The 15843-nt window shown below is 35.2% G+C and overlaps 1 protein-coding gene across 2 annotated transcripts in view; it reads left to right on the top strand.

The window, feature by feature from the left end:
- Positions 1-1815: 1815 nt before the first annotated feature.
- LOC132704780 (follicle-stimulating hormone receptor) overlaps positions 1816-15843 on the top strand; it is a 147869-nt gene continuing 133841 nt past the window's right edge. For both annotated transcript variants that reach the window (XM_060675021.1, XM_060675020.1), the window contains exons 1-2: positions 1816-1966; positions 5459-5663. In XM_060675021.1, coding sequence (XP_060531004.1) covers positions 1900-1966; positions 5459-5663 — 272 coding nt within the window. In that variant the 5' untranslated portion in view covers positions 1816-1899. The remainder of the gene's footprint in view (positions 1967-5458; positions 5664-15843) is intronic.

Here is a 15843-nt window from a genome sequence, read left to right as displayed (position 1 = left end):
TTTATGGGTTTTGCCTACTGTTATTCATTCACGAAGGCGAGAAATGATGTGCCTAAATCGTGCCGGTAGGAAAATAGTAAAAGGAAAGGAATTTTATTTTAGCAGAATAAAAATTTCGAATTATGTATATATTACATATTCTTGTTCTCTTCTTTATTGACATGCGAGACTGCTTGTCACCAATTTTCGCTGGAATCACTTCTTCCATGGCTTGGTCAAACGGTAGCTTAAGGGCTTTAATTTTTAATGACGCTATGAATGAGTCCATATAAGATCTATTTGATTAAGTTCGCAATGGTGGCAGCACAGTTACTCTTTGTGTTTTATAAAATGATGTTTGGGTAAATTTGCTATACGTAAATTCCTTCTTTATCAAATTATCTTCAGCTTCAATATTTTTATGTTTAACCAGTCGATAATTTCCTGTTTCCTGCTTTTTTGAAAGCTTGGCGAGAACTGGTTATATTTTTGTCCTGTCACATTCTGGGTGCTATGCAACCTTTATTAATCCATGTCTCATCAAAAATGTCCTGCTACTCTAACATTAGATTTTTCCTATGCAAAATCCACATTCCTTGAAGTGGTAAATAAACGCTGTCTTTTTATTACCGGGATAACTGGCGTCCTAGCCAAACTTCATTAAAATCTTATCTAGAGTGTTTTTTTTTACTAGTGAATCAGCCGAAAGACACATCACATAAAAACATCCGAAAAAAAAAGTTTTTTCTACTCCCATCTGTAAAATGCCTAATTGCACATTGATCTAGGGTGCGAAAAGGGTCACTTTACCACGTCAGTTTCGTTTCCCACGGATCAGAGCCACTTCGGATTTTACCGCACGGGTTTGGGAGCAATCGGAGATATTTCCCACACCTTGTATTTTGACGTTTGTCAATTCTGACGGTTATGTCAGTGAATGTATTCGTGTTGTTTTGCGAAAATGTACCCAAAAACTAACGGTTGTAGAAAAAGTTGAGTATGCTCGATAAACTTTTCGAGTCACTCGTTAATTAAACACTCGCACCACTGCGCTCCGCTCGTGTAAAATACACTCGTGAGGCAAATGCCCTTTACCGCACTTGTTGCATAATATACTATTTCCTACTCCCTTCTGTAAAATACCAAATTATACACCGATCTAGCGTGCGGGAAGCGTCACTTCACCACGTCAGATTTATTTCCCACGGCCATTTCGGACATTTCCGGAATATTTCCGGAATATTTAACTGCACGACTTGAATTTTGAAGTTTTTCAATTCTGACGGTCATTTCAGTGAATGTATTAGTGTTGTTTTGCAAAAATGTAGTAAAAATGTAGTATGCAACACGTTCAGTGAACTTTTTAAGTCACTCGTTTATCAAACACTCGCTCCGCTCGTGCCAAATAAATTCGTGATTTAAATGCCGTTTACCGTTTACAGCTCCTAGAGATATTTAGGCCCTGCCTATACCGATAATACAACCATGAAGAATTGTTTTGATGCGAGAGATTTAAAATTTCATTTTTATCGTTAAATGTTCTATAGCTAATAATGTACAAGTACTACAAGAAGAAGCATATAAAACATTATTATTTTCGAATACCCTGTACCCTGGGCAGTCGTGGGAGCCTCTTTCGGACATGGCTATAGTTGATGCGTGATCGAAAAAAAAATAGCGCTTCTTTCAAGCACTGGCTGGCGCGGATGATGCGCCCGCGGTTGGACAAGCCCCGAACCCAACCGGTCCATCAAGCGGGCCGTGGGTCTAGCGTCAGAGCCGGAGAGCCGACCGCGAGTTCAGTAGTCCTTCGGCGAACGCGAGACGCGCGTCGAAGCCAAGTCAGCGTCGCGACGGCCGCGAGTACGCAGAGTGCGCGATTTACGAAGAGTGCACGCCAGACGGACCGCCGTCATCAGCATGCGGCCGTTTGGCAATCGTCGTCCTCGCTTATCGGTGATCAACTTTCGCGTGCCATACGACAGATGTACGTATTACCCCGTCAGGTTTCGATAAGGCTCTTTCTTCGCACATGTTTAGCCGTCGTTTTGGCCAAATCGCGGATTAAAATTTGTTGTCATCTACCGATAGAGTCATACTTGTAAGCAGTGAATAGTAACTATGTGATAGAAAAGTGAGGCAAATTTTACTATAGAAAATGGCGGTTAGTAATGGGCATTGTTTTCTTTCTCTTGCTCATTCAAATATTTTCTCTAAATATTCGTAAACAATAAAGTTTTGAATTTACATTTTGCCAATATTTTTTATTTCTTGACAAATGGGAAAATTTTAAATTTTCTGTTTAAAGTATTTTATTTCGACGAGTTTGTATTTATTTAGAAAAAAAATCATCATTACTTTTCCAAAAAAAAATTGTTTTCTCATTACCGTACGCATATACACACACACGAGAATTTGGTTTAAAAAAAAATTAATTGACACCAGCATGAAATTATAGTAGGTATTCTACATACACAAGATTATCGCCGTCAAATATTTTTTCTACTCGCGTCTGTAAAATTCCTAATTACCCACCGATCTTCTGTTATATATTATTTTTATAGTGAGTACAGGTCAAGTATTTTCATTTATTTATTTAGTTTATGTTACTGAAGTTTTAAAATTATTTGCTCCAACTGCTTTCCAGTATTGTTCCCAAAAAATATTTTTTGTAATAAACATTTTTTTATTAATAAATTATTTTGTTTGCTGATATTATTGATTCTCGTGTCATGTTGTAGGGGTTCTTATAGTAATATTTGTAAAATAGTAAAAGTTGTAAAAGTTGTGAAAACTTTTTTTCTACTCCCATCTGTAAAATGCCTAATTACGCACCGATCTAGCGTGCGGGAAGCGTCACTTTACCACGTCAGTTTCGTTTCCCACAAATCCGAGCCACTTCGGACATTTCCGGGATTTTACCGCACGGATTTGGGGGCGATCGGATGTTTTCGGAGATATTTCCCACGCTTTGAATTTTGACGTTTGTCAATTCTGACGGTCATGTCAGTGAATGTATTTATGTTGTTTTGCGAAAATGTATCCAAAAACTAACGGTCGTAGAAAAAGTATGGTATGCAACACGTTCGGTAAACTTTTTAACTCACTTGTTTATTAAAAACTCGTGAGGCAAATGCCGTTTACCGCACTTGTTGCATAATATATTATTGAAAATATTTATACAATATTGTTTGGTAATTAAACAGTATTGTCTTTAAATATTTGTATAAAATAAAATTATAAAATATAAAATATTTAAGTACGCAAATATTTAGCCAAATATGTACATTTAAGCTATGTTTCAATAGTTCTTGAAAAATGGGAAAATGTCCGATTTTCTTTTTCAATTTTTGTGACAACAAAATAATTACGTAAATAATATCAAAATACTGATTTATTTTTTGTAAATTTAATGCATTGGAGTTTTAGAGTGAGGCCGATATTGACATTTTCACTGCAGCTCTCAGAAAATTGGTGTGCAAAAATAACAAAATCTTCTGAAACCAACATATTTTTTATTACAAAATGCAGCAATATTTCTTGGTATAAATTTGATAATCAACTTGTAATTTTTGATATTTAACTAAATATAAGGTAAATCACGACTAAATGAGTGGTATGACTCTATTAAATAAGTATCAAAAACTTAAATACAAAGACTGGACTCCCCAAGTTGATGTTATGTAATAAATAAATAAAAAAATAATAAAATAAAATATAATAAATAAATTACAAACTGAAACACTAATGTGCTCATGGGAGAACGAGAAAACAAGATAATATATTTAAAATAATAACTAATAACTAATAACTAACTAATTAACTAATTCCTTGTAAATAAATATTTAAAAAAATGCAAAATTAACCGAATTAAGAAAAAATTATTATTAGTTTTAATGGTGTCAAGATGAGGGCATTTCGTCTTTAGTGACGACGCGAGTTGCAATTGTTTACATCTCTATGACAAATTAATAATAATTAATGCAATGGGTAGCTAAAACGGGGAAGCAACGAAGATGACGAGGCGGATTTCAAAGAATTTCTAGTGCCTTTTGTTGTTTATTTCATCTGTGCCCAGATACTCGCTCATACGTTTCAGAATTATTATATTTCTCCGCTCAAAATCCAGAGTAAAAATTTTACAAAGCCGCCGTTGTTTAATCTGATCTCGTAACCGGCAAAGAACTACTCCGGTTGAAAATCTCATTACATTTTCGCTCCGAGCACCCGAGACTTACTTGGTAGCAACCTCGCACCGAGATACACTCTGTGCCGAAAGTTCAATTAATTCTTTAAAATAATCCTTAATAGATTTTATATTTTCTACTTTCGTCACTCGCACACAAAAATTATAAAATTCAAATATTCCAAATTCATGAAATTTGTGTTGCCATAACCTTCTAATAAATGCAGCTGTGAACTTATAGTGAACTTATAAACAATTGGTATATCGCTAACTTTTTGTGTTAATTGAGGGCAGCGTATCTTCGGCAATGTGTTAATGTGTTTTGTTAGTTCACAATAAGAAATAATATTTTTATATGTAAAGGCAATAGTTCACAATATGAGTTTAGTATATTATCCCCCAGGATGCGGACTAGGCTGCCACGACCTGCCAAAATGAATTTTATGAGAGTGATCCGCAATGAAAATAATGATATTGAGAAAAACAAGCCTTAGTGGCAAAGTGTTGCTTATTAGCTTATTCACTTACTAGCTATTTAGCTTTATAGCTGAAGCTGTTTTTGAGATATCTACATATCTATTTATATTATATTTTTTACACAACTTTCTTGTTACTGATATATCCCATTTCTAAGCAAAAAATATATATGTGGTACATTTGCTTTGATTAAATATACCGTTTTCGAGATATTTGCATTGTAATAACCTTCAAAAATAAACTAAAACTAAAAAGTGCTTTTAAAATTTCATATGGAAATCTAGTGTTTAGTTTTAATCAGAGAATATTAAATACGCGTTATTATTTAAGTTTTTTTTTTTTAATTTTATTATTTTTTATTTTAAATAGTGTTCCTATTTCAATACGTTTCTAAGCAAAAATATATCAACAACTGCATATTTAAACTTTGATAAAACTGAACCATTGAATTGAAATTGAATAGAGTCTGTCCTTGCGTTGTCTTGTCCGAAAAATGTTGGTCATTGCCGATTTTGCTGGTGGAAACCATGGATATAAATGAGACCTCTAGCGGACGAAATATTACTCTACATTGAAATTGGAAGTTGCGTTGTTCTCATATACAACTTGGCCTCCTACACTTAATTGACCCTTAATTTCATAGGAAGTGCTTTTATTTTGCTAGTTTGAATGTAAACACAATCCAAAAATGTCCTTTGAGTTATCGGTCCCTGCAGTAGACCCAATTAAAATTACAACACACACCACAAAAACCGAAAAATGCTTTATTATATCAAATTATACCTCATCTTGTTTATATATAATGCTTGCTTACAGATACACTGTGGACCGCTCATCTTGTGTTTACCTTGCTGCTGAGAGTGTCCAGCAGCGCCGTGGCTGTCCAACAGGAGTCGCTATCACCGTGTCCGCTTTTTGGCGAGGATCGGTGCCGTTGTACCCCTGACTTGCGCGAGTTTTACTGCCGTGCGGCCGGGTTCATCCGGGTACCGGATCACCTGCCCTATTCGCTCACAAAACTGTAAGTTGCGAAAGCTTTAGAAATCATAGTTACTTGGCTGCGCATTAAGCAAACTTATATATATTTTATTAATAATTTTTGGAAGTAGTTGGTATAAATATAACAACCCACATTTTGAAAAAATTCTATTGAAATAAGTTCTTCAATATTCAATAGTGAGTTGCGTCTCCACGTAATTTTTGATGTTCTGCAACTTTTCGTGGCATATTGCTAATCAGATTATTGATAGCCGTCTGTGGTAAGTTCCCTCGGGATAATCTTATCTTATGACCTATATGTTGTACATTCAGCATAAGACGTGATTATTATACCATATCCATGTTTGTAACACCTCATTAATTTGGCATTCATAGCATTCATGATCCCTTCGTCCAAAAAAACTAGGTAACGTAGTCTCATCTCAAACCATAACGCCTGTAGTAAGCGTAGTCTTACGCTCCATGAAGTTGGCGCCTTTCTCAGCTTCCTTGGCGACAATTTCTTTAGAACGGCAATTTTTACCAGCCTTCAATGTACCAAAAAATGTGTGGGCAACTGAAAATTACCGGTTCTGTCTTGTTAGCGCAATCTTACTGTTAGCGTTCAGGACAATCCTGTTTCAAGTTTCCTGAAAGCACATCCCAACCTCAGGTATCTCGTTCAAATTTTCTTAATTCATAGCAAACGGTACTTCTTACAGAACAGTTCTAAGCAAAATTGTATAATAATAAAATCCGTTCGTCTTTTGTGAAAGTACATGTCTATTTATTTGTAAACAGACTGGGACAAACATTTTGGTGCCCTTTTAGTATATGATCTACCTAAGTGCAGAAAGTGCTAAGCAAAATACTAAGTCGGTTGGTTACTTTTGGTTAGGTTAGATTGGTTTGTTGGTTTGGGTTTGTTTTGGTTAGTGTTTTCATCTTTCTCTTCTTTTCTTTCTACTATAACAAGGGCTGTTGTAGTTTCTATGCTACATATCAGTATGGTATATTTTTGTGCACTAGAAACAAAAGATCCCGAATAAATTTTACAAAAAATTTCTAATTTATCAGGTTGATCGGTAATGAAAATCGTTTCGGGCAGATACTTTCAAATGTGGCAACAATCATCTACGGCGTCCACGGACGACGAGAAACGAATGAGCGAAAAAAAAAGCGAAAACGCAATCAATCACGCGGGCTGTGCTCGCAAAACGCTTTACAAACATCGGATTGTTTATCGACCAACCTCGTTTGAATCTAAACCGTCCAAAAGTTACATACGAGTCGACTTTCGACATTTTTTTACGCAACATTGTTCTTCTTAAGCGAAACTAGTTTTCTCGGCTTCGCGGTATTGTATATCTACGCCGGCTCACGCGCGTTTGTTTTGGTTAAGAAGTAAAACTTTTCAAACTAGGGACAGCTGTAGACCATGCAAAAATATCGAAAATATATAGCAACATGCATGTCGATATCTGTATCAACCATATTTGCGTCCGAATAGCATAGCATACTTGATGGAAGTTTGACAGCAACTAGTCTTTCGGATTGCACAAGACTTGCCAACCCAAACCTTCAAACTTCAAAAAACTAGCATCAAAGGCATCACCCATCGAGGCTTGCAGGTCTACACTTGCGTCTAAACATCCTGGGCAAGTTTTCGCGACGTTGTCAGATGCTACGAACTGAAGCAGCGGCAAGGAATTAAATCAGGACATGATTTTGCTTTCTTAGAGGTTATTCTAATTTTTGACAGAGATGTCTATTAAAATAAAAATCAACATTTCCTCAATTAATTTCAACTCAGTGTTCCATTATAGGTTGCAAAGGAGCAAAGTCTAACCCAAACTAAGTAAAAAATAGTTTTCCTGAGCCAGAGAGATTTATCTTACGCCAAAAAATTAATATTGTGGCAATTTTGGCCAGCGTTGGTTAGTTTAGGTTTAGCCACCTCCGATCTAAACTAAAAATAAAAACGAACCTTACAAACCAAAGCGTTCCTAAACTACCATCTGTCAACAAGAAAAAATGTGGAATACTGGCAACGTTGCTCGTAGTGACGTCGGTTCTGCAGACGTAAGTGCAGATCTAGGGTACATTCACGGTTTATTTACGAGTAAGCTAATTGAAGGTGTATGATACAATTTTTCAAACGTACTTCTGTGCATCTCAAGCTTGAGGGATATCCGAAATTCGTTTCGAATAGATGTAAAAACAGTAGACTTCAATTTATAACTTAATCTTAAATTATAGAAGAAGAAGAAAAGCAGATCGTTTCTTTTTACTTTAATAATAGCGTGACTACAAATGCTATCAAGTTTAATATTATCTCATAAATTTATGTGTAAGATTCAAGAAGAATTACCGATAATTCCATATATTCAGTTTCATTAAATTGGGGAACAATTCCTTCCGAAGATACTTGGCTGTTTGATCCTATTTTTTCTTCTAAAAGAATTTCTAAATCGGAGTCGTCAGTTTCGGATAAAACTGAATATTCATGTCGATATGAGGAATCCATTTTTGGTATTTTTGAAACTGTGCTTAAATTTTTTACTTTTGCAAAGAAAATGTTTATAATAATGTAATTATTGCCAATATTTTGGGGGAAGATTAGGAAATGATGCGGGAACAACAGGTTACTGGTTTGCAACCAGGTTCAAACTTATACGGTAACGATCAATAGCGTACACTCCTAACATACCAAGCCAGTTTTAAACTAACGCGAAAGCAAACCTAGTATAGCAACAGAAGTAGCTATTGGGTAAGCATAACCATAATGACAATAGCGATAATTTTAATAAACAGTTATTATTCAGCAACTTCAATAAAATATAAATCACCCCTGCCTCAGTTATCACGTATAGTAAATTCGAGCATAATCTGAGAGCAGCGACTCGTAAATCGAAAGAACTTCAAAAGAGTGGAAACTACGAAGGATTAAAAAAAAGAGAACGCTCGCAATGTCGAGGAAATGGGTCAGACGTTGGTCTCGTAACATTGAGATTTTTAAAATTACCACTAAAAACGTTGCAACATTTTTATTAAATGAAAGGAAGTTAGTTCGGTTTCAACTCTGTGAGAGGGAGGCCAGTGGAGGTCTCAATTTTTGCAAATATTGATTTATTTCAATTTTACGTTACATGTACAGATATTAATTTAATTCGATAAGTATTAATGAATTGACAGAAAAAATTTGTGATTATAGAAGTGAATTGCTAATTGGAACAACATAAAAGAACTGAAGAAATGTTGAGTTAGTGTTTGAAAGGAATTGTTTTTGCGAATTGTAAGATAAACTCTTCCTGCATATATAGTAAGTGCGAATTGTTAATAATAATTTCATATTTGGTTTTGGTTTCATATTCAGTGACTGATTGTGTCATTATGGGATGATACCTTATCTCGTAATGTGTAAAGAATATAAAAAAAGTAAAACAAAAGTTGTTTGATTCACTTACACTTTTAATATATTATGTTTCTGTATATGCAGCCGTATTTTCGTGAACAACTTTATTATATATTATATATTATATATATATAATATTATATATTATATATTTATTATTAAATAATACGCCTTCTAGATTAAGTCATTAAGGATTTTTTTAGACATTTTGTATATAATTAACTTATACCTCCCACAGTTTCTACGACTGGGAAGCCTTTGTTGTAAATTTGAGGTTGTTTTCCTTATAGAAGGAGTACTTTAATCGTATGTTTTTTGATATTCTAAAAATAAATAAATACTAGGTGACCAAAAACATTAAAAAATTTGAATGAAAAAATTGTAAAAAGTCTATTTTTCCAGTGGAAACACCCTATTTTTATCATATATGGCATTTATAAAAATTGTGACTGAATAAGTTTTCCTATTTCAAACGTATCAACGAAACAACTACTATTTACTGTCGTTTGACATTTTAATTAAGTTGGCGAAACAAATGTTTTTTGTTTAATGTCTAAAAATAAAACAAATTTTATTAAAAAATTTTAGCACATTTGCTAAAAGATATCCAGATCGAGAAAACCCTACGAGAAGCACTTTTTTAAATGATTAATAAAAAAATTTCAGAATTCTAGGATTCTGACAAGAAAATTTCATTTTCATATTTTTTTCTAATTGTTGCAAATAATAAACTGTCTTTTCAAGTTGTTTTATTTGCTTTTAGGATTTTCTTCAATCTTCATTTTCTTTAGAAAATCTTTTATAGACCTAAAATAACAATAAAAAATGACTAAGTTAGGTTGCACAAAACTGTCGAACATTGATTTCCAAACCCAAAGAAATACAAAATAGTGACACTTCTGTAGTGCTCAATCGTTTCACTTTTAGAATGTTTCGTCGTTCACAGCACTTTTATAATGAAAAAATGTTTTATTACTAAGTACTTATACTAAGTCGCCCTTATTTTAAATGAGCAATACGATAACATTTGAAAAATCCGGTATTTCGATTTGAAAAAAAGGTATTTTTATAATTTGTTTCTTTTTGATCACCTTGTATTTATTAATTTTTATAATATGAACACGTATTACTAAAGTAGAGCCCTTCTGTTAGGAAATCAACCCCAAATATATAAGAAAAGCTGTGTGTCGAATAAATCGATAGATATGTCTAGACGTTCAAACGTCACTTTTGACATAAAATTGAAAATATGACAGAAACGGTAAGTAGGTTTAGAAAGTTCCGGGGATTTGAAAAATGCCTTAATATACAGGGCGCTCCATTTGAAACAGGAAAGTTTTTACTCGTCCACGAAAATACAAACACCCTCTAAATAGCAATATATTATTTTAATAGTATATTATGCAACAAGTGCGGCAAACGGCATTTGACTCACGAGTGTATTTGACACGAGCGGAGCACAGCGGAGCAAGTTTTTAATAAACGAGTGAGTTAAAAAGTTTACCGAACGTGTTGCATACATACAGACGGGAGTAGAAAAAAATATAAGTGAATCCTAACGACTTTTGTGTTACGTTTTATGGATATTCTTTGTAGATTTTGATAAACGGTATCATCATTTTTCGTATCATCGTAAACCATTCATCGTCATGGAAGTCTTGGTTTTTTTGGTGTGCAATCCTACCAAAAATATCCGAAACCGGGAACGTTGTCTCAGCTAACTCTCTGAGTCTTGGACGTAAATCGTCTTAATGGTTAATCGGTCGTCAACCATGTTAACGACCTGTGGAGTCATTTTAATCGGTCGCAATCGGTAAGTCATGCACCTTGCGTCGCCGCGGTACCTTTTTGGGACAATGGCAAAAGAAGGCGGACAACCCATGACATGTTTGACTAAAGCGATTGCGGAACGGCGCATTAATATTCACCGGTATTATCGAGATCTACATTTTGCTTGCAATATAAATGGACGCATTGCGCTACAAAATATGGCGATTTTTGGGCTCGCCCTCCAATATTGGTGGGTGGGTGGAACCAAATCTCCACATGATAATATGATATCATATTATATGTTAATAAATCATAACGTAATGATGAAGTGGAGAAGCAGCTTTAAAGATAGCTGTCCAAAATGTAATGGCTATTTATTGTACAAGTAAGCTTTCACTGATTACGCGCTTCGTTACGATTGCAGGAAAATGAGTAAAACATATTGATTCACAAACCAGAAGAGTACAATAGTAGAGTTCTCCAACAGATCTACCGTTTTTACGACCTTTTATGGTTTTGACTTCGGAATAAGTTTAATACCCGCCTGTTGTAAATCAGAAGGGACCATTCTTTTTAGAACGTGTATCAGGAGCCATGGCCGTATCCAAGACCTTAGGCGACAAGAACTGTGCCGTGTGGACTGTTGTATTTTAAGAGTGTTTTTCAATACTCAGTGCGTAATTTATATTGAGGTATCATATACATTTTATTACAATTTATCCAATACAATTTATTAAATCCGTCAGTTTTCAGCATGCACGAAGTACCGAAGTACGATTCTGGAATTTCGTTGTGAAATTGCGAATTTATGTATTGATTAGACCTTCATAAAAATTTACCAAACTTAAATATTGTTTGGAGAACTCTAACTGAGTCTTACTCAGAACTGCTCGAATTAGGGGAAGACTATACAACACAGGAGTGGATAAAATTAGTATATCGTGATATTACAATACGTAATTTATTCAACATAATTTTATGTTGCAATTTCCCCATTACTCACCCCTCGTATTATATAATACCTACATGAAGAAAAGAGTCATAATTAGTATGATGGAATAGAAAATTGAAAACGACAAATATGATGCTGATAAACTCTGGCAATTTAGGTTTTCCTTAGCCAAATTTGAATGTTTGAAAGTTACTCTCCTAGAGCAAATCCAGTACAGTTGTTAACTGAACAAGGTTTTTGCAGTTTCTTAAAACAAAACTCTAATGACTTTGCAGTAATTGAGTTGGCGTCTTCAGCGAATTATGAGTTTTTCGCTATTTATTGTGTAAGAAATATAAAACATTGTACAACCCTTAAAAAACTGAAATAAAAATACTAAGAAGTAACCTCAGTCTTGATTAAATTATTCTCGAAAACTTTAAATCAAATTCTAAATCATCGAAAGCAGAGAATAACCACAAACAAACAACACAGGTGAGCAAAGGGCCGTGAGAAACACAGTATCAGGAAGGTTCTAGGGAGAGTGCAAAGGTTGGGCTGCCTAATAGTGTCCGGTTCTTCGAAAACTACACCAACTGTGGCCACCTAGGACCTTTACATCTTGGGGTGGGGTTCGGCATCCGGAGATCGGCTCTTAAATTGCAGGTCATGGAAGACTGGAAGTCGGGAACAGAGGGACACCAAACAATCTGCCTCAGGTGAGAATCAAGATGTCTTCTATATAAAAAATGAGACGATTTGCGCTTATGCTTTCATACACCATACAGAACGAGGATCCCTGCAAGGATCACTGTTTCGGTACATGACTAGTCTGGTACACGAACGGGTCCAATCTGTACCTCTTCAGATCTACTTCATTGTATTCCAAATCTAATCCTCAGGAACCAAAAACTACTTTTGTTGATAGGAATCCTAACAGGGCATTGCCATCTAAGAAGGCACCGTCATATCATCAACTACAGGATAGCCGATTAAGAGTACTAAAAACTAATTCATTAAGTCCGAGGAACTATCCAAACTTCCCAAGAAAGAGTACTATACTTTCTGAAGAGTACTTGGGGATGAAACGAAAATGTGGGGCCATAATAAGTCGGAAGGTGTGAATGTAGGATGCTCCCCATATAGAATACGAAAATAATAGAAAGGGCCCCTCCAAACGACATTATAACAAAACCGCTCTCCCTTGGCTATCAGACAATTTTTTTAAACCGCTTTGCAAAAAACTCTTGTAGCAAAGGTACTTAAGAACATTGATCAACTTAGGAAGAGACCAATAAAGTTATCACTGCTTAACTGCGTATGTGCTTGCCAAGTCAAGTTGTTAGCTTGTGATTTTACTTTCTATACCCTATACCCTACCTATTAGTTGGACTCTATAAACCAAGTATGAAAACACGCCACTGGAGTACGCAAACGGACCTTTGCGTATGTAGTTTTCCTCACTGGGTGGAAGTGTAATCAATGGTGGATAAATATCTTTTTAACGTTTGTCAACTATTAATAATAAAATTACTTGACGATACAGAAGAACAATTAATTTTCCTTATACGTCCGGGCGAGTTCGAACTAGAAATAAAAAACTACGTTCTCGTATATAGTCAAGCCGAGGCCGATGATAGGTTTAGTCACATACGAAATTGCGCCATTCTCGTGGGCCCAGACGTCGACATAATAGCACGTCAATCACCCGCTGACATAATTCGATGGCGAATCTTTTTAATACAGCAGCTCTCTAATCGTAACTGAAAACTCGAGTACTCGAAACGCACCCGAAAGGAAACTTAAATCCACTTAGCGGCGGTGTTTTCTTTCCTCCCGAAAATTGAAAGAGAAAATGTTTTCGTCGGGGAGAAGAATCATTATTTAATAAGAGACCGTTTGGCGTGGCTTTTTTCGTGAACGTCGAATGGGTATCGGGTGTCGAAGCAGTAGATTTGCAACTCGTGCGTGTATATTATTGGGAAGTTATTGTTGATTCCAAATCTACATGCAATCCTACCAGCTGACACGAAGCGAGAAGAGATTTGTTTCTTCGTTGCTGGGCATTTGAAAAGTGTTTTTAACTATACTTGAAGCGCTAAATTCTCTGTATCTAAGTATCCTTTTTACAAGACAGAGCTAAGCTATTGGTCACTCGACAAAATTGAGAGGTTTAGAAATAGTTAACTTGATCAGCAAATGTGCTACGACAGATATCCTTGTTCCTTGTACCGGAGGCATGGCAGAGAAGACCCCTGATTTAAAAAAAGTAAAGTCGTTAACATCACACTAACACGAAATTGTTTTTGGGCAAGCCTCTAGCCAAAAGTGTTGAACTAGTAAACGAGATGGTTAACACATATTGAATTGAAATTTTCTCACAATTTGGGTGATGTTAGTTAGTAAAGAACAAGGTAAAGGTAAAAGGTTGCATCCCGATATAAAAACTATGGACATTACCACTGAAGTATAGAAATATTATATTAATATTTGTGGTGTGATAATCGTTCTGGGGGATATCTATGTAGACAACAGTCTTGCAAAAGTTCTTTTGCAATGCTACGAATCGTATACCTTTGTTAAGTTTACATTGACCAGTCTATTCTAGCTCAAAATTTGTTCGTAATAAATGCAGATGCGATATCACATCATCACTTAGCAATCAACAATCCTCGATAGATCTTTACATATTATATCAGTAACAATGATTTTTAACATGATAATATTTTAAAGATATTCGATAAGCTTATGTAACATCACGTATAACAAAACCTTACGCTTCATGTGTTTACGGATTGGGCCTACTATAAAACTCTACGAAATTACATGGCAGCTGCAATTAAACATGAAGTGTTACCTTCAAGAACGAGACAACATTAGTTCTAAGGAGAGCCGTACGCACCCTTGAAACTATCAACTTTTATTCCTCTGTTTTCAACATTTGATGAAATTAAACAGATTATTTCTCAATTAAAGTCCAATGCAACTGGTAGTGATGGTGTGTTCGCGCTTATGATGAATTTCTGTTTTTATTCACGCAAAACATATTGTCAATTGTTGTATTGAAGACCGCTATTTTTCCCCGAACTGGAAGTTATCTATAATTAAGTCATTTCTAAAAGTAGCGACCAGTGATGTAAAACGAATATATCTTTACAGTAGTGACCAATGCACTCTCAAGGGTTGTTCATTCTCAGTTATCTGAGTACGCAATATCTACTTGCCAATATTACCGGTGAAATTAGATCGGCGCTTGACAGTGAACTGTCAGTGGCTTTTAGCATTGTAGAACTTCTCCAAGGCGTTCGACACCCTAGACCACGATTTTTTTTGTGCCATCCTCGGTTACTATGGGTTTGACCCTCACGCAGTGTCATTTTTGCAATCTTACGTTTTCAACCGCACTGAAAAAGTAGTGTCGGAGGAGGTAGAGTCATAATATCAGACGTGTTGCAGGGTTCGGGGCCGATTCTATTTCTGAATTACACAGAAGATCTGTTCAGAGTGGATGCGACCGGTTCGATTCAAGCGTTTTCAGACGACATTCAGTTACTTCATTCGTTTGAACAGGCCTGTTTACTTTACTCTACTTAGCCTCTCGAAATAATCTAAAATTAAATTCAAATAAGTGTCAAGAAATGGGATTCTTCCAAAAAAATAGAATTGCTTTCCTGCCATATGTATAGATGTACTATTACTTACGATTGTACAAAAAGTACAAAAACTGGGCTTAATGTTTGAAAATAACTTCCAGGACCATATTTTGTTCTTCTATCCCCACATAAAAACATAAATATGTGAATCCCTAGTCCTCTCGTTATTAAATTAAATGAAATTTTGTAATCAATTACAAAAGCTTCAGAATCCTTTTTTTAGGTTTATTTTCAGGTTTAGAAAATATTTCCCAAAAAATAAACTCTATTGATTGGCCCTGAACTGAAAACAACATTTGAGGGTGTTTGTCAGTAAATTACTTCTTAGTTCATCATTTTTTTTTTAATTTCTGAAAGCTGAATCGATTGTCTTTGCCTTGCCTTATAATGGATGGACAACGTCGGTAGGTAACATTCCCAGGAGAGGAAATGCCACAAAATATACGTGAAAGTG

The sequence above is a fragment of the Cylas formicarius genome, unplaced genomic scaffold, assembly GCF_029955315.1.
Source record: "Cylas formicarius isolate icCylForm1 unplaced genomic scaffold, icCylForm1.1 PGA_scaffold_7__23_contigs__length_41026272, whole genome shotgun sequence".
NCBI classification, from domain to species: domain Eukaryota; kingdom Metazoa; phylum Arthropoda; class Insecta; order Coleoptera; family Brentidae; genus Cylas; species Cylas formicarius.
Note: the sequence above shows the minus strand (reverse complement) of the source record. Positions and strands in the feature narration are given on the sequence as shown.